We start from the raw sequence: 18,918 nt of genomic DNA, 5'->3' as shown, positions 1-18,918 counted from the left end.
TTCTTTTTTTTTTAATTTTAAGATTTATTTATTTTTATACAAGAACCGGGGTACAGGCCAGACATGCGGGAGGGTGAGAGGATTCACCAGAGACAGAGTGGGGAACAGAACAGACAGAGTGACTGAAATACACTGCTGAGGGGAGCAGCGGGCAAGACAGAAGGGGTCTGCCACACCACGTGGGATTCTCGCTGGCTGGCCTGGATCGAACCCGCGCTGCAGAGGCTGTGGACAGCTTCATATGTGGCGCTCAACCGCCTGCGCCACCAGGGAGGCCCTATACACTTTTCTTAATGTGTATTATTATAGTTCACAAGTTAAAATTTTAATAAATGTGTTTCAACTTCATCAACACATGCATACACCCACAAGAAAAAGTACTGAATGGCCCATTTGTTCAGCTATTGAGCTTAGCACATATCACAACTGGCTGGATGAGACATATAATGAGGAGAATAAAATTCATATAATCCTCAACTTAAAAATCCCTAAGAAAAATAAGATCCAGAAGATTAAATGATTCACATAATTATGTTTCATTTGGCATTCTGGTATCTCAGTTAAATCCACATGTTTTAAAACATATGCAGATGTAAAATGAATAACTAAAAAGGAAATGTGGAAGGAATGAAAAGGTCCTTACTGACACAAACATGCAAAACATACATTATGCTTTGTGTCTTGCATAAACCCTGAAAAGTCAAAAAAACTAGCTCTATGGCAAAAGAACTATCTGGGCAGCCACAAAGAGATTAAATCTCTTCTGCATACAAACAAGCATAGCTCTACTTTTTCCCTCTTTTCAGAAAGAACAAATAAACACAAAGTAAAAGTTAAGGGAAAAAAAAAACCTATGTAAATGCAACATATTGTGTTTAAACCACAGAAGACAGGAAATTTAGAGTTACAGATTCCATGGTAAGTTTTAATTCTATCCTTGTGTATATGTTTTATTAAAAAGTCTTTCATTACATGATTACATAACACTAGACCACATAACAATCAGTTCAGGAAATGTTTATTTTACAATGTGTAGAAAGAAAATATTTTATAGTATAAATTGTAGGGAATTAGTACATTATTTAGGTAAATTGTTATATAAAATTTCTTAGAATCCTGGGCATTCACAGAATGTTAATATAAGTACCTCTTTTTGATTATCTTCTAAAGAACATGAAATTTAACTCATAAGCAGACCCTGAAATTTGAAAGCTGACCTTTATATTTAAAGGTTCCTTTGAAGTATTATTAACATAGGACATTAGTATTTTAGCATATTTTGATCATGTATGCCAGGGATTTTGTACAAAAGGACAATGGATTGAAGGAAATCATCACAAGGAATAGCACTTGGAATATTAAAAGCCACCACTCAAATGACTGAGGGACCAGATAACAGAACACCTATAAGAAGCGAAAATTACATGAAAAGTATGAAGACATAGATGGCACACTAATAAAAAAAGATTTTTAACACATCGTCTTCAGTATAATACAGCTCAAGTGTACAAAAAATAATAGCCACTGAAGACCTAGGTAACATAATAAAGTAGAGCTAAGCATATACATCAGACTCTACACACTTCTGATAGGGAATACAGCTTCATTCAAAACTTCACAAAAATTTGCTTTATATTAGTTGATAAAGCAAACATCAATAATTTCCATAACAAAGAAATAAAACAATCAATAGAGTCTGACTAAAATAATAAGAAAGATCTGATAAAAACGAAAAAATAAACAGATTCTTCCTTGTGGAATTAAAAAAAATTCCTTTAAACACCTCTAAACACTAAAACACTAAACAAACAGTGAACACTAAAGCACTAAAGCAAACTGAATTCAGGAAAAATAATAAGGAACACACTTTATATCAGAATCTACAAGGAACATTTAAAGCAGTCTCAAAGGAAAACTCACAAAAAAATTACTTCATTATTATTTTTAAAAAATAAAGGGAAAGGCATCTCTGGTGGCACAGGGTTTGTTAAAGTCTTAGCGCTGTAAAGCTATCACCAGCCACTGCAGCAGCCAGGGAGCCAACGCACATGGTGCAGCAGACCTCTCTTGACTCGCCTGCTGCTCCCCTCAACAGTGTATTTCGTCACTCTGTCTGTTCTGTTCCCCACTCTGTCTCTGGTGAATTCTCTCACCCTCCCGTGCTTCTGACTGTACCCAGTGCTTGTATAAATAAATAAATAAATCTTTAAAAAATAAATAAATAAAGCAACTACTATTCTCCAGCAATTAAAAATAAATAAATGAATAAAAATAAAAAAAGAAATCAATAAGGAATTAATAAACATAGAAGATATTTATGAAACAGAAAATAAAAGCAAAACATCTAGTTCATAACTTTTTCAAGAAAAAAAGTCAAAATAAAGAAACTGAAATGCTGTGATTAGAGAAAAAACAGGAGCTCACATACACCAAATTTAAAAATGGCAATGGATAAATAACCATTGTAAAAAAGCAAAATTTAAAAATCATAAAGCATTATTTTGTAAACTACCATTCAAATAAATTTGATAACCTAAATGAACATTTTTTAAGGAAAAGTAGATAGCCAAAATTGAGCCCATTAGAGTAAAAAGTATAAATAAATCAGTTTCCACAGAAGAACTAGGGGAAAAAAATGTCACAGTTGGCTCCTCTGTTTGCAGTTTAGATTTCTATCAAATCCTTAAAATTTAGGTGATTTCATTGTATATTATTCCAGAGTATTGCAATGACAGACAACTCTTTAATTCCTTTTTAAAGCAGGAGGTATAACGTTTTTACCTAGACTGATGTAGCAACATTTTTTAAAAGTAAAAATCTACAGAACAATCCCATGAATATTATTTAAATACATTAAATAAGATTAGCAACTTGAATCCTACAACACACTTGGAAAAAGTGTACCGTGACCAAATGAAAGTTATTCCAAGAATACAAGCTTGATACGATGTTTGGAAGCTCATTAATATCATTCATTATATTGAAAGACAGAAAAATCATAAAGGAGAATATGGAGCATATTCTCCATAAATGTTTAAAAAATCTTTGACAATACCTATTTTTGATATTTTTTAAAGATTTATTTAATTAGGCATATAAGAACTGGGGTACAAGCCAGAGGTGTCAGGAGCAGGGTGAGAGGATTCACCAGAAACAGAGTGGGGAACAGAACAGGCAGACTGACTGAAATATACTGCTGAGGGGAGCAGCGGGCAAGACAGGAGAGTTCTGCTGCGCCATGTGGGTAGCTCCCTGGTGGACCAGGACTCGTGCTACAGAGGCTGCAGAGAGCTTCACAGTGCTGCGCTTAACCCCTTGAGCCACCAGGGAGGCCCTGTTTCTGATTTTTAAAAACAAAACACTTTAAAATCACATGATGTGTCAGAAAACTAATGTCAATAAGTAAGAAATTAAGAGATTTCTAAAATATGGTAACATATATGCACATTTTCATCCTTAAGACATTGTTTTACTTAACAGAGGAATTTTCACTAACGGCAGAAATAGGTAGAGGCTTAACATCACTACTAATAGTGTACTAGAGACTTAACTAATAAAATCAGAGAAGATAAAATCAATTTAAGGAAGAAGGATGTATATAGAAGAAATAAAATTTTGGAATATCCTGGAGCACAATTCAGTTAAGTTTTCTATAAAGGGCCAGATAGTAAAGAACATGGTCTTTGTGGGTCATTAAGTCTCTGTTGCCGCTATTACACTCTGCCAATGGAACTTAGCAGCCAAAGACTATAATATAAATGAGCAAATATAACTATGTTCTAATAAAACTTTACTTACAAAAGCAGAATTTAGCCCATAGGTCATAATGTGTCAACCTAGAGAATTAATAATAAAATGAACTCAAATAAGGAGAGTTCCACAAATTAACACACAAATTAACACCCAAATATACAAAGTGAGTAGTTTTCATAGAGATGACAATCAGATAAAGGATATAAAGGTAGGGGGAATTTTTAAACCCTCAACAATGAAGATTAAATACTTAGGAATGAACTGAACAGAAATGTACAAAATGCATATGAAGAAAACTTTAATACACTCTTCAAAGTCAAAGAACTAGACTTAAACAAAGGAAGTTTTTATAGTTTCACTATAGCTAGTAGGAAGTTAAGACTAAGGGGAGGTAGGTGAAAGGTATATGGGGATTCTGTACTCTGCTCTCTCTTTTTTGTAATGTTTCTGTAAGTCGACTGTTACTTTAAAATAGAATTTAAAGAGAAATTCAAAAAAGCAAAGAGCCTGAGGTGTGGAAAAACAATCACAGATATTTCTTAAGTTCTTAGCTTCAATATTTTTAATTTGTTTGGAGTTTTATAGTATTTATTAGAAAATTACATTCCCCAAAACACAAGTGTTAATGGCTTATTGCAATGTTGGTTTTATTTTATATACTTGAAGGTCAAATTACCTCCAGATGAATTCTGTACATATTAAATAGACACTAAAAGTTCAACAAGAAAAGAAAATCCAGCAATATTAAACCCATTTTTTCATGAATTTAAAATATCAGGGTGCTTGTTACTCCATTTCAGAACCTAGGAGCCATATAATTAATATGAAATAATTTATCCCACTGAAAAGCAGTGTTCTAAGATTCTGAGAGTTAATCATTTTATGAAATCAGTTTTCTTAAGAAATAACTTTTAATTCAGTAGGCAAACCATTATGAAGATCCTTCTTCTTCTTCATGAAAAATATATGAGAATTGAAAATGCACAAAGTTGATAAAACTATGCTATGAATATATAACTTTAATGTGATATGAAATCTAAGTTTTAGCCACAGTCATAAACAAATCACTAAAACATGAAACTATCAGTCATTAAAACAAGTTTATAACTTATGAACTACCTAAGATTTATACAGGAGAGAGACATTTGTCACTTAAAATAAATAAATACAGAGATACAATAAATAAATATATCAATAATAGTATGTCTAAAATATGATGCTAATGCTGTTTGAATTCTCACCAAACCCACAACTGTGTTTTCTGTAACTGCTTTACTGCATTTATAAATACATTTGTGGGGAAATCACATACACAAGTACAAAAGGATTCATCAACCTCCTTGTTACACAAGAAAAGACATTCGGTTTTACCTTATGAAACCTTGCTATAAAATTTGACACTTTTGATCACTTTCTCTCCTTTAAACACTCTCTTTCAAAAGACCCCAAACAGCCAAAGCAATACTTACAAAAAACAACAATGATGGTATCACACTCCCAGATAGCAAACAATATTATAAAGCTATAGTAATCAAAACAGTATGGTACTGGAATTAAAAGAGATACACAGATCAATGGAATAGAACTGAGAGCCCAGAAATAAACCCACACCTATATGGACAGTTAACCTACAACAAAGGATCCCAGAGTATACACTGGAGAAAGGAAAGGCTCTTCAACAAATGGTGTTTAAAAATAGTGGACAGCCACATATAAAGAATGAAACTAAACTAAACTACTATCTCAACCCATAAACAAAAAGTAACTCAACAATGGATTAAAGACTTGAATGTAAGACCTGAAACCATAAAATACATAGAAGGAAACAGGCAAAACACTCCACGATATTAGCTGCAGTGATATCTTTAAAGATTTTTATGTAACCTCAAGAGAAACAAAAAGTATATAAACATATAGGACTACATCAAACTAAAAAGCTTCTGTGCAGCCAAAGAAACTATCAATAAAACAAAAAGACACCCTACTGAATGGAAAAAAAAAATATTTGTACATCATACAACTGACCAGGGGCTGATATCCAAGATCTACAAAGAACTCATAGAATTCAAGAAAAAGAAATAACCCAAACAAAAAAATGGGCAGAAGAACTAAATGGACACTTCTGCAAAGAAGACATACATGCGGCCAACAGGAACATGAACAAATATTCATCACCACTTATCCTCAGGGAAATGTAAATCAAAACCACAATGAGATATTATCTCACACCTGTGACAATGGCCCATATCAACAAGATCAGAAGCAATAATTATTGGTGAGGTTGTGGAGAAAAAGGAACCCTCTTACACAGTTGGTAAACTGGCCCTTATGGCAAACAGTGTGGTGGTTCCTCAAAATATTAGAAATAGGCCTACTATACGATCCAGCAAATTCACTCCTAGGTATCTACCTAAAAATACAAAAACAGTAATTCTATGGAATATATGCACGCCTATATTTATTGCAGCACTATTTATAATAGCCAAGGATGAAAACAACCCAGTATCCAAGGACAAATGAGCGGTTAAGAAAATGTGGTATACCCATGGAATATTACTCAGCATTCAAAAAAGATAAACACATGCAATTTGCAGCAACATGGATGGCACTGGAAGGGATCATGCTCAGCGAAATAAGCCAAAAAGAAAAAGAAAAATACCGGATGGTCTCACTCATAGCAGGAATCTAGAAAACTTAAATAAGGGACCAGGAAAATGAATATAAGAAAGTGAAAATCAAAATCAACAAAAAACTATGAACCAGAGACACTTGTTGGGGGGTGGGGGGCAGGAGGGGAAGGATTGGGGTCAGAATGGGGCGTTTGCAATTGTATGGGGGAATATAAAAATAAAATTTAATATTTAAAAATAAATAAATAAATAAATAAATAAATAAATAAATAAATAAAAAAAAAAAAAAAAAAGAAAATGTGGTATAGGGCCTCTCTGGTGGCACAAGGAGTTAAGACACAACCTATGAAGCTATCCGCAGCCACTACAGCACAAGTTCAATCCCCGGCCAAGGAGCTACCCACATGGCACAGCAGACCTCTCCTGACTCACCCATTGCTCCCCTCTGCAGTGTATTTCAGTCAGTCTGCCTGTTCTGTTCCCCACTCTGTCTCTGGTGAATCCTCTCACCCCCCCACATCTCTGGCCTGTATCCCAGTTCTTGTATGCCTAAATAAATGAATCTTTTTAAAAAAGAGAGAAGATACGGTATATATACAAAATGGAATACTACTCAGTGATTAAAAAAAAAAAAAAGATGAACTCTTGCTATTTGTGACCACACCAGCGGGGGTAGAGAGGGCATGACTAAGTGGAATACATTAGAAGGAGGAAGACAAGTGTCACAGGGTTTCATTTATATGTAGAGTTTGGAAAAGCAAAACAAAGGGTCAAAACCAAACCAATAACAAATTCTAGAAATCTGTGTGTAGAATTAAGGCTACCTGAAGGGTAAGGGCAGGGTGAAGAACAAAGGGTGGAGGGCCCAGTGGACTGTGGTGGAGCACTATGGGTGCCTTGGTGATGGGTGTGGTGCGGGAGAGGCCTCTGAAGAGGTGTGCTCCTATACCTCTGAATCAGATACAGTGTGTAAACCAAACCAGTGTTACCTCAGTAAGATAAAGTTGTTTTATAATATTCCTGCCATTTGTGACATCATCCTGGAACTGGAGATTATGCTAAGTGAAATAAATCAAAGGAAGAAAGAAAAATGCTGGATGATTTCACTCATGTGGAATATAGAGAAACAAAACAAAGGACCTGATAAAACTAAACCAAGACAAAATCTGGAAATAATCCTGCAGAACTGAGGCTACTCGAGGGGAATGGTAGGGTTAGGAACAAAACAGGGATGGGGCCCAGTGGTGTATAATGAAAGGATATGGGTGTTCTGGGGTGGGTAAGGTGTGGTGCACATCTGAGGAGGTGTGAACCTGTTTCTCTGAATCATACAGTCATGCAAACCAATGATAACTCAAAAATAAATTTCAAAGAGAATACAAAACAATACGATAACTATTACCCATATCAATTATACGACATGGGGAGGGGGAGAGTGGGGACCAAAGGGTGAATAGAGCCCAGTGGACTATGATGGAAGACAGTGGATGCCGTGGTGGTAGAGTTGGGTGGTGACATGCATCTGAGGAGGTGTGAACCTATATGGTTTTAATATATGCCTCAATAAAAAACCTATATGGTTTGGTCCTCCCCGGTGGCGCAGCGGTTGAGCGCTGGGTTGCGAAGCTGCCCGCGGCCTCTGCGGCGCCGGTTTGATCCCCGGCTGCTCCCCGGCCACCAGAGGAGGATCCCACATGGCGCGCAGACCTCTCCTGCCGCCCGCTGCTCCCCTCAGCAGTGTACTTCGGTCCTTCTGCCTGCTCTGCTCCCCGCTCTGGCTCTGGTGAATTCTCTCACCCTCCCGCGCTTCTGACTGTACCCAGTGCATGTATAAAAAAAACAAACAAACAAATAAATAAATAAAACATGCCTTAATAAAAAAAAAATTAAAAAAAAAATAAAACCTATATGGTTTAATTAAACCATATATTATTAAACCTATATGGTTTAATATATGCCTCAATAAAAAAATAATAAAATTTTAAAAAGAAGATAAAAAATGTTAAGCTTTTCATCATAGTATTTAAGTTACAGGATATCATGGAGAAGAGTAAGCATCACCAAAGACTTGGCAACCTCTGTCACACAAAGGACAGCTATATAGTGGTAGCAGAGGTATGACCTAGATAGCATAGCGCCCCCTTATCCATGGCAATACAATCCAAGACACCCAGAAGAACCCGAAACAGAGATAGTACCAAACTCTGTCTACACTATTTTTTCCTCTAATATATATTCACCTATGATAAATTTTAATTTGTAAATTAAGCATAGTAAGATTAACAACAATAGAACACAATTATAACAATATGTTGTAAAAAAAGTTATGTGAATGTCATCTCACCCCACTTTCTTTTCCTGAAAATATCTAATAGTATGTAATATTTTGGGGATGTTGGTTAACTGGTGAATGAAACCTTAGAAAGGGAAAATGGCTAATTAAAGGGGACTACAGTGTCATTCATAGATTAAGGATGGTTTAAGGAGATACATGTACGAGTGCCAAATTGACAAAGGGTGAACTTGTATTGGCTAATTTTGTGTCAAATTGACTGGGCTAAGGGAGACACAGATACTGGTCAAACATTCTACCTATTCCTGTGAAGGTGTTTTTTGGGTGAGATGAACATTTAAATTGGTAGATATTATGTAAAGCAGATTACCCTCCATAATGTGGGTGAACCTCATCCAATCCATTGAAAGCTTATAGAACAGACCACCTCTCTGGCAAGAAGAGTTCCGCCAGCAGGTCACTAAAACATGACACTCCCTGAGAAACAAAATGAATGAAAATTTATTCAACTGCTTCTGAAACTCAAACTGCAACTTACACCTGAGCTTCCTGTCTGCCAGACTGCTCCATCAGAATTTGGACTCCTCAAGCTGCCACAATTTCATGAATCAAATTCCTTAAAATCTCTCTCTCTCTGTGATTCTCTCTCTCTCTCTCTCTCTCTCTCTCTCTCTCTCTCTCTCTCTCAGTATATCTAGATATAAATATATAGATCTACACGCTCATTCTGCTGGGTTCTGATTCTCTGGAGAACCCTAAAGCAACAAATGTAACCCATATGAGTTCCCTCCTTTATATTATATAATAGAATCTTGCACTGTTCTCAAATTGCACCACATTTAAATCTTTTATTCCAAATTAGACAATAATTTGCTTCAGGACCAAGATCATAGCTTAAAATCCTTTGTTTCTTCCACATCAGTTCATAGTTTGCAGAACTGAAGTGAGGAACAAAAAAGATACTATGGCAAAGCTACCTAGAATTACCTGGGAACTCAGACAAAGACACAGATAATTCTCCCCTAGGAGGCAGAGGAAAACTGTATTAATTGCACTAAGGTTTCTGCGAGGAAAACTGGTCACTGGGTATTTTAATCTTGCCAATATGCCCAATTTCAGCCGTCCACCCCATCTAAGAGAACATCTGGCTGTGTTCTGATTTGGTAACCTTGAGGCTCTTCACATATATAAACATATCTTACTTTTTCACCATTCAGGCACATCAATGCTAAGTGATGACACCACATTTCCCCCGACATTCAAAACATCTCTGTCCCCTGGGTAACTTACATCATGCTCTCAGGTTCTACAGCACAAGCACCAACTGCTTTGGTGACATTGACAAGAAGAGCTTGGTTCACACCCACAAGGAGGTTGACGAGCGGCTGGATGCCACCACACCTCCGGACAATGACTCTGTTTTCATACTCCTGGCAGCATTCTCCCAAGGCGCCGACCACATTCACAAGAACTTCTTCAGGCTGATCAGTCAGAAGTCCTACCAGGGTTTCAATGACTTTGTATTCCCGAAACCTAAGTTCATCACAAGAAAAAGAGAAGGGGAGGGGAGAGGAAACAGTATTATTGTGTCATAAAGTTAACTGACGTGTTAATAGACAAAAAACTATTATATGTCTCTACTCTATGCTCGTTTAATCCCTATGAAAACCTTATGATATTGATACTATTATAATTCCTCTCCTGAGAAGGTTGAGCAAGGATTCTACTATGCTAAGGGTTTCCACTCCATATTTCAGAGACAATTTTACAAGAACAAAGCAAAACAAACATATTTTATGCTAAATAGAAAGAACACGTGAATGTCTTGCTAAAGAAAATCATCACATCAAGGAGGATACTGTGTGAGCTCTAAAATATATATAAAGAGACAACTTGAAGATTAATATAAAATGGTCACAGAGTTTGCATAGAATTACTTTAAAATTTGATAAAATCATATTTGAAATTGACCATTGGTAAGAGGTGGGATGGGAAGCAGGACCGTTTCCTTTCTGAGAATCTCTTAATTCTGTCAACTTAATCTAGAATGTACGGCTATGAAAACTACAGAAGTAGCATTAGAATGGACTGTATTAAAATTGCATGAAATTACATGAATGTGTTTCCATGGTCATATTTTCATTACTGAATATTGAACACCTTTTCTCTTACTTGGTCACATTCTTTTTGCTGATGGAACACTTCCATATTGCCCCCGTGACAGCCGCCAGCCTTTCTTTATTGTCAGTGTTACTGAGCAGATTGGCCAGAGTTTTAAGTCCCCCGTGCATCCGAACCAGGTCCCGGGTTTCCTCATCTTCAGCACACTACACAAAAAGTCAATTCAGAGGCTGTCAGTGATCAAGGCAAGTCAGGCTGTCAGTGATTGCTAAAGAGGTTGCCATTCTAGTAGCTTCCAGAGAGTATCATTTTCTGAACAATCCTCCAAGTAAAATATAATTCTTCTCTATACTGGCAGCTATCTGACAATGTGTCTCTTCCCTTAACATGATTTTGGCAATGTCTAGTAGTTTCTACATACTTGGCAATTCTCCCAAACCAACCCTGAAGTAGCCAAGGCTTCCATGGAGACAGAGGAAGAGGTAGGCAAGGAACCCAGAAATTCACATGATGGATGGGGGATTTTTGCAGTGATGCAATTCAGAGTCTTGGGAAAATTTACTAGAGAAGATAGATGAGTTGATAGGGGCTCAGCAGGCTCTTCAATGACCCCTACAAGCAATTTTCCCAGTAGTCTCTGTGCCCTGAACAGTGGTAAAGTCAATAGCGAAGAACACACTCAAACATGTTTATCCATGTCTGTGTATCCTACGACATAAATATGCACTGCATAGATGTTCCCAGCCGATCATCCTTCCTGGGTAATAGAGCTAAAAGATAAATTCCATATGTGATTTACTCTTTCCTAAGCCAGGTTGGTATCTGAGGCCATGTGTGGCAGATGCATGTCATGCACCATCCAGGAGGGTTTTAGGAGAAATCATCCTTGTGATAACCACAAGGCACCTGCCATGGGTATCTTCTATGTGTGATTTTTGGTTCTTGTTTAGCAGCAACTTTCAAAAATTAAACTCTATTTCTTACTTACTCTTAATGGTTACTCATACAGACATGTATGCAAGTCGAGGTTATATATATCCTTGTTATGAGGCATGTGACCCCTCAAAATTCTGATGTTGAAGTTCTAACCCCCAACCCTCAGAATGTGATGACACTATTCAAAGATGAGATGTCTAAAGAGATAATAAAGGTCAGATGAGGTCACTGAAATGGACTCTACTCCAACATCACTGGTGCCTTTACAAGGAGAGGCTATTAGGACCCAGAGGAAGCACCACATGAGGGCGAAGGGGGGAAAGCACACGGACATGAAGACATTCATGCTCAAGCCAAGGAGAGAGGTCTCAGAGGGAAACAACTCTGTCAGCACCTTGATCTTGGGCTTCCAGCCTCCAGAGCTGAGAGGAAATAAATTTCTATTGTTAACACCTGCGTGGTATTTTGTTATGACAACCCAAGAAAATTTAATACAGTCCTCTGCTGACATAACCCCTTCTCTGACTCTACCTTTTTGGAGGCACATTCTCTCACTTGGCATGTTTTAAAGTGCATTCCTTCAGGAAACCTCTGGTTAGGGAAAAGCTGGTGTGGCCAGTAACCAGTCATATACTAGTTTGTCAAAGCTATTGTTGCTTCTCTTTTATCATTCTAATCTGTTTTCTGCATATTATGAACTTTAGATCCCATGAAAAGTTAGTGAAGATTAGAAGAAGCAAAATCATAAAAAGATAAAAGAGGAGGGCCTCCCTGGTGGCGCAAGGGGTTAAAACGCAAACTATGAAGCTATTGGCAGCCACTGCAGCATGAGTTCAATTGCCAGGCCAGCCAGAGAGCAACCCACATGGCACTGCAGACCTCTCCTGACTCGCCCGCTGCTCCCCTCAGCAGTGTATGTCAGTCAGTCTGCCTGTTCTATTCCCCACTCTGTCTCTGGTGAATTCTCTCACCCCCCACACCTCTGGCCTGTACCCCAGCTCCTGTATGAATAAACAAATCTTTTAAAAAAAAAAAAAGATAAAAGAGGAACACACACATCACCAACACACACACACTCCTTCACCCATCTTGTCCTGGTAGGAAACAGATTTCCTGAGATCACTAGATTGGAACAGGATCATGAAAAGCAGTACAGAGACACCACATCCATATTTAGCTATTTCCCACTAAGGGAACAGCTTTAGCAAACAAGCTCTGGAAGTGTCTTCAAGAAATGTCAATGATCAGATGTGAAGCAGTTTTCTCACTGACATATAGGGTGTCTGCTACTAACACAGCACAGTGGCTCTTATACCTCTGTGTACAGGAAAATCCTCAGGGAACCTGTCAAAATGCAGATCCCAGGGCCTCCCTGGTGGTGCAGCGGGTTGAGCACCATGCTGTGGAGCTGTCCTCAACCTCTGCAGTGTGGGTTTGATTCCTGGCCCACCAGGGAGATACCCACATGGCGCGGCAGACCTCTCCTGACTCACTCGCCCGCTGCTCCCCTCAGCAGGGTGTTTCAGTCAGTCTGCCTGTTCTGCTCCCTGCTCTGTCTCTGTCTCACCCTCCCATGCCTCTGGCCTGTACCCCAGCTCTTGTACAAATAAATCAATCTTTAAAAAAAATGCAGTTTCCATAACCTCCTCCCCAAGAATGAGACCTCAAGAAAGGATTCCAGTGGAATCCACCCCAAACGCCCAGCGCCCCCTTACCTGGTAGATAGCCATGGCACAGTGCTCCTGCAGCTCCTCGTTCTCGCTATTGAGGTTCTTGACTAGATTTTCAATGATCTTTTCTGCCTTGATTACAGCTCGGTAGCTTTCCTATAGGAGCACAAGTGTACATATTTCTGCTCTTATAATGAGAACACAAGAATCTATTCACATGTATCAATAATGAAACTGAACAGACAGTAAATAAACAACATCGTCCAAGCTAAACATAGTGATGTAACAATGAGGATTTAACCATAATTTTCAAAAATGTATCACACGGGAAGCAATATAATGATCTATTAGTTTGTTCTCTGATAGGTGTTTTGTTTTTTTGTTTTTGTTTTTTGAGGGAAAAAAAATCCTTAGCAGTCATGATAATCTTCAAAATTACTTTTTGACTAAAGCTCAAAGGAAAGGAAAGCAAGAGAAGCAGAGCTTGTGCCGGCACCTCGGATGCGCATTCTTGCAAGGTCCCCACCACCGGGATCAGCATGTTCTCTGGGGACGTCTTCAGCAGCCGCGCCAGCAGCGGGATGCCCCCCGCCTTGCGGATGGCCTCCTTGTTGGCATAGCTCTTACTGCAGCTCCACAGGGCCAGCGCCCCGCAGCGGGCCACCTCCACGTTCCTGGTCTCGTAGAGGCTGAACTGCGCCGAGGCTGTGGAACTCTGCCTGAAGTCCAGGAGGGCCACCTGCAAGGACAGACAAGGGCGACAGACGTGGGGCCCTCCAAGTAAGACAAGGCGCCCGGCAAACGCTGCACGGCTGCTCCAGACTCACCTCGGTCGAAAATGACAATGCTTTTCAAAACTGACTTTCTACTTCGCAGCCGTGAGTAAATGCAAAGAAGCGAAGAAACCCTCCAAAACCCAGAGCCCCTCCCCCTCCAAATTCAGAAGCTGCTGCTTTTCCTCCTCGCTAGAAATTTAATGCCACCACGACCACATTTTCTTTCTTAATATTTTCCATTTGCATTTTCTTGATGACTTGGGGTTTCGAACATCTTTTCATGAGCTTATTGGCCATTTTACATTCTCTTTTGTGAATGTGATTAAATCTTTCGCCCGGGTTTAATTGGGTTTCTGTCTGTATTGTCGAGTTGTAAGTGTTCTGTATATATTTTGGATATAATTCCCTTTAGATAGCTATGTTTGAGACTTGCCTTTTATTTTCCTTTACATCTAATTGATTAAAAGTTTTTATTTTCTTACATGGTTGTTCATTTCTGTACCGTATTTGACGTCTCCCCTCAGGTGTAGTCCCCCTACATCTCCCACCACCACAGCACCCGCCCCTGTCTTGCCCCCTCTCGCTCCCCCCCTTCACATGCTGCAAGTTACTTCACTGGTCTCAGCTCACTAGGCTCTTGTCCAATCGTTCCCCTTACAAGCCACAGTGAGGAGAAGAAGGGTCTGCACATCTGACTGTCCCCTTGGGGAAGGGCCCTCCAGCGAGGTCACCGCACCGGCCGGGTTACCCACCTGTCGCGTCCACTGCACAGGTGCTCGCTCCCCCGCCCCGCGCTGTGCGCGCAGGTGGTCGTGTGGCCAAAGCGGCAGGTGAGAATCACCATCATTTTTTAATATTAACGTTTTTTCAAAAATTGAGACTGAACGTGCTTCTTGGTGACTTGCTCATGTAAATATACAAAAATCATTTTCAAGGACATGTTACACAAAAGGCCAATTCCCAGCACACGCCCGCGGCCGTCCGGTGTTCCGGGCAGGCGGGGGAGCAGCAGGGCCTGGCCGCTGGGGCCCCTGGGTGCTGACGGCCGCTCCCGGTACTCACCAGCTTCGTGATGCCCCCGTGCCGCCTCACGGCCCGCCGGGCTCTTCTAAACTTGGCCACATTTGCAATTGTCTCAGCTGCCAAGCATTTCAGGATCTTGTGTGGAGAATCAAGTATATTAACCATAATTGGTAAGCCCCCAAGGTCAACAATATTCCGTCTGATTTGGGGATGGTGACTGATTTCCTTCAGAATTTTTAATGAACCAATCTAAATGAGAAGAAAAGTTATATAAGAAGGAGTGCTTAAAAACGGACAATTTATAAATCAGAGACATCCTGCAGGGGAGGAGGCGTGAGAGGGATCAGAGGGATGGAGGAGGAGCACAGGGGACTGAGGTGATGGTGCACAGGTGTGTTGGGGAAGGAGACTATGGGGACTACCCCTGGGAGAGTGGGGGGAAGCAAATATTGTTTAAAAATGGACAATGATGTAAAAAAAATTAATATTAAACACAATAAATATTTAGAGATAAAAATAAAAAAATTTAAAAATTAGAGTGCTTAAGATATAATTGGTGTTATATTTTTATAAATTCCAAGTCTATCTAAAATCCTCCCCCAATTTAATTATTCAAAGAGATATTTCCTACCCCCAGGGATGACGCATCGCCTCTGTATTATCCTTCTATTACATAAAGACACTCATCATTTAAGAACAGAGTAACACAAAAGAATCAGAAGAGAAGAAAAGAGCAGTGCAGTTAACAGAAGCAGCAGGTTGTTAGAAATAATAGCAGATTATTAATAGCAGTAATTAACAGCAGATAAGGCAGGAAGCAGCGGGAGTGGCAGACACCCAGCACTAACAAAAGGACCACGAGGAGGCCTGGCCCAGATTCTTCATCCATGTGGCAAAACTACTCACTTTACATTTGACTTCATCTGTATCAAGCAAATTTATTAAAACTTCAAGGCCTCCAACATCCCTGATTGCCAACTGGCAGGTCTCTTGAGCTAAGTTGAAATCTTTCATCGAACATAACGCAATCACTGTAGCTGTCTGATTTCCTCCCTACAAAGACACAGTGCCCCAGGATAGTTAGTTATGATCACATTGTCATAGAAATTACCAAATGACTGAATTCATGAACTGGGAAAGGTGCCTCCCCACAGACAGCACACTAAATTTTAAGTTCTCCAAGTGGCTTATAATTTGTGAAATGAATAATGTAGCGCAGAAACACATGAAAATCCATACAAAGTATCAAATCAATACTCCAATTAAGAGTCAACATTTAAAGGTGATCTGTTTGCTTAAACCAGCTAATAGTTTTTAGCACATTATTATTTTAAGTAGAGTTGAGGGGCAAACCTTGGAAGATCAACTGAGGTATTTATGTTTTATGCAGATGTAAAAGGTAGTCTATGTGGTTTCTGAATAGAATAACTGTGCCACACAACCCACTTCTGAAATTTATTCTTACAGTGTACTTAGAACAGTCTGGAACAGGGAAAACCTGGAGAAAGGAATGCCATGGAGAGGGAGCAGCACAGCAATAAATACTGGAACCCTCAGTCAGTGGAATTGGGGCTGTGGGTTGGGAAGAGAGGAGGAAATTCCATTAAGACATGACCATGAGGGTCAATGGGCATATGATGGAGGAAAAAAATAGAAAGCTTCACACTTGTGATCAAAATGCGAATCAGTGTCCACTTAGCTGGCCTCTACCCTCGAGAGTAGCAGGGAATTGTTCCTTTAAAATAAAAAAAAAAATCCAAGAGGAAAAAAAAAATGCAAACACTGATCAGAGAAAGAGACCTGGAAATTAAAATCAGAATTCGCTGCAGGAATTCTTAGGAAATGTCCACTGATAAGAATGCTTTGAACATTTTCTGTAGAACACAGCACAATTCACATTACACACTTCACACAATTCACAACTCACACACCTACTGCTACTGAGACTGGCTGGTAAGAATTCCACTGTCAGAACTGAAATAGTCTGTAAGACACTAAAGCAGCATTTCCAATGATGCTCAGAATAAACTATTTTTTTTAAAGATGCTCATAAAAGACAGCCTAGGATTCCTACCTCAAAACATAGTACCAGTGACCTCAAATAAGTCCTTTTTGAGGGAAGACACCTTCAAATTATGTTTAACTTGCTAATCATTAGTTTTTATTGTCATAGCTACCACACACTCACGTGTAAAGACTTAGCACAAAAAAAAATGAAAATTATATTCAAGCTTCCCAACCTCTTCCTTCATATTATACATGGACACAAACATAAATCTTCTTTGTGAATTCAAGACAATATGTTACCTACAAAATAAGAAACTAAAGTGGGATTACTAGCAAGCAAAGATGACAAAGTGGTGGCAAGGTTTAGACTTAATCTCTTCCTTTTACTCCTTGCCAGAAAATTCCTTCCACATCTCTAAAAACATTGTGAACCACTCTCTATAGTGACATCACTGACAACTTCCGTCTTCCATTCACAATGATTCTCCCTGTGGCTATATTGGACTGTCCTCTAGTCAAGATTCAGTTTAGAATAACAAGATATTTAATTTTCCTACTAATATTTAAAACTAGTTCTGGGCCTCCCTGGTGGCGCAAGGGGTTAAGATGCAACCTATGAAACTATTCGCAGCCACTGCAGCATGATTTTGATCCCCAGCCAGGGAGCTACCCATACGGCACAGGAAACCTCTCTGACTCACCCGCTGCTCCCCTCAGCAGTGTATTTCAGTCATTCTGCCTGTTCTGTTCCCCACTCTGTCTCTGGTGAATCCTCTCACCCTCCCCCCCAACATACACACCTCTTGCCTGTACCCCAGTTCTTGTATGCATAAATAAATAAATCTTAAAAAAAAAAAACACTAGTTCTGTTCTCACAACTTTGAGTGTCTTCTTCTTGACATAAATTTTACCATGACTAAATTTCCCACAGTTGGTTTTAAAATGATAAACTACCTATTTGTTACTGTCCCTTCATGTTGTCTTATTCCCTTGTTTGAGGGCACAGTGATGCCCCACACTAGCAGGTCTAGAACTTCTTACAGGAAAATAAGGGGGAGATATTGTGTAAACTGTAAAGAAGACTCTAAATCCATAATTAAGGAAAATGATACAGAAGAAATCAAAAAAAAAAAAAAACAGAAAAACAACTTAGGAAAGAAAGCTCTTTTCTGCATTTAAATGGTTTAGGAGGCAGAAAGTCCCCCTGGGGGACCAGAAGGAACAGAGGTGGGTTTGAGATTAAAGGTTTGAAAAACACCAGATAGAGAGAGTTCTTTAGGCAGAGGCGTTAGACTCAGGAATAGAAAGAAAGCAGGAAGACAAGCTTTCAGTTGAGGGATGTCTTCCCCACCCAGACAGCTCCCTGAGGAAGCAAGTACTGACTGGAATTTCTTCATTGTGCATGATCGAGGACTGCTATTCTTGCAAAGCATTTTCTTTTTGGTAACAATTTCCTGCTTATATACCCAGCACAACTGTTGTTTCTTATTTCAAGTTCTCTTAGTTTTTCTCTTTAGTGACTTCTGTCATTTCACCTTTATTTCATTATTTACACTGAAACCCACAACACAACTTTTTAAAGTAATGTATTATAGTTACAACAGATGCCCCCAAGGTCAAAGTTTCTATTTTTTTTTTAATTATCTCTAGGCCAATTTTGAAGTCAAAGCATGGAAGGTTTACATTTATAATTAAGTAGCTAGATCTTT

General features: G+C 38.9%; 1 protein-coding gene across 1 annotated transcript in view; it reads right to left on the bottom strand.

Annotated features, from left to right (window-relative positions):
• The window catches only part of ODAD2 (outer dynein arm docking complex subunit 2), a 128,942-nt gene that overhangs the window by 65,103 nt on the left and 44,921 nt on the right, over nucleotides 1-18,918 (bottom strand). The window contains exons 11-16 of the mRNA XM_037510160.2: nucleotides 16,109-16,255; nucleotides 15,242-15,451; nucleotides 13,900-14,142; nucleotides 13,449-13,559; nucleotides 10,849-11,003; nucleotides 9,967-10,209 (exon numbers count right to left, since the gene is read on the bottom strand). Of these exons, the coding sequence (XP_037366057.1) occupies nucleotides 9,967-10,209; nucleotides 10,849-11,003; nucleotides 13,449-13,559; nucleotides 13,900-14,142; nucleotides 15,242-15,451; nucleotides 16,109-16,255 (1,109 nt within the window). The remainder of the gene's footprint in view (nucleotides 1-9,966; nucleotides 10,210-10,848; nucleotides 11,004-13,448; nucleotides 13,560-13,899; nucleotides 14,143-15,241; nucleotides 15,452-16,108; nucleotides 16,256-18,918) is intronic.

Source organism: Talpa occidentalis, unplaced genomic scaffold, assembly GCF_014898055.3.
Source record: "Talpa occidentalis isolate TD23 unplaced genomic scaffold, MPIMG_talOcc4v2.1 talOcc4.14, whole genome shotgun sequence".
Lineage (NCBI taxonomy): Eukaryota > Metazoa > Chordata > Mammalia > Eulipotyphla > Talpidae > Talpa > Talpa occidentalis.
The sequence above is the reverse complement of the archived record's forward strand: the minus strand, read 5'-3'. Positions and strand labels throughout refer to the sequence as shown.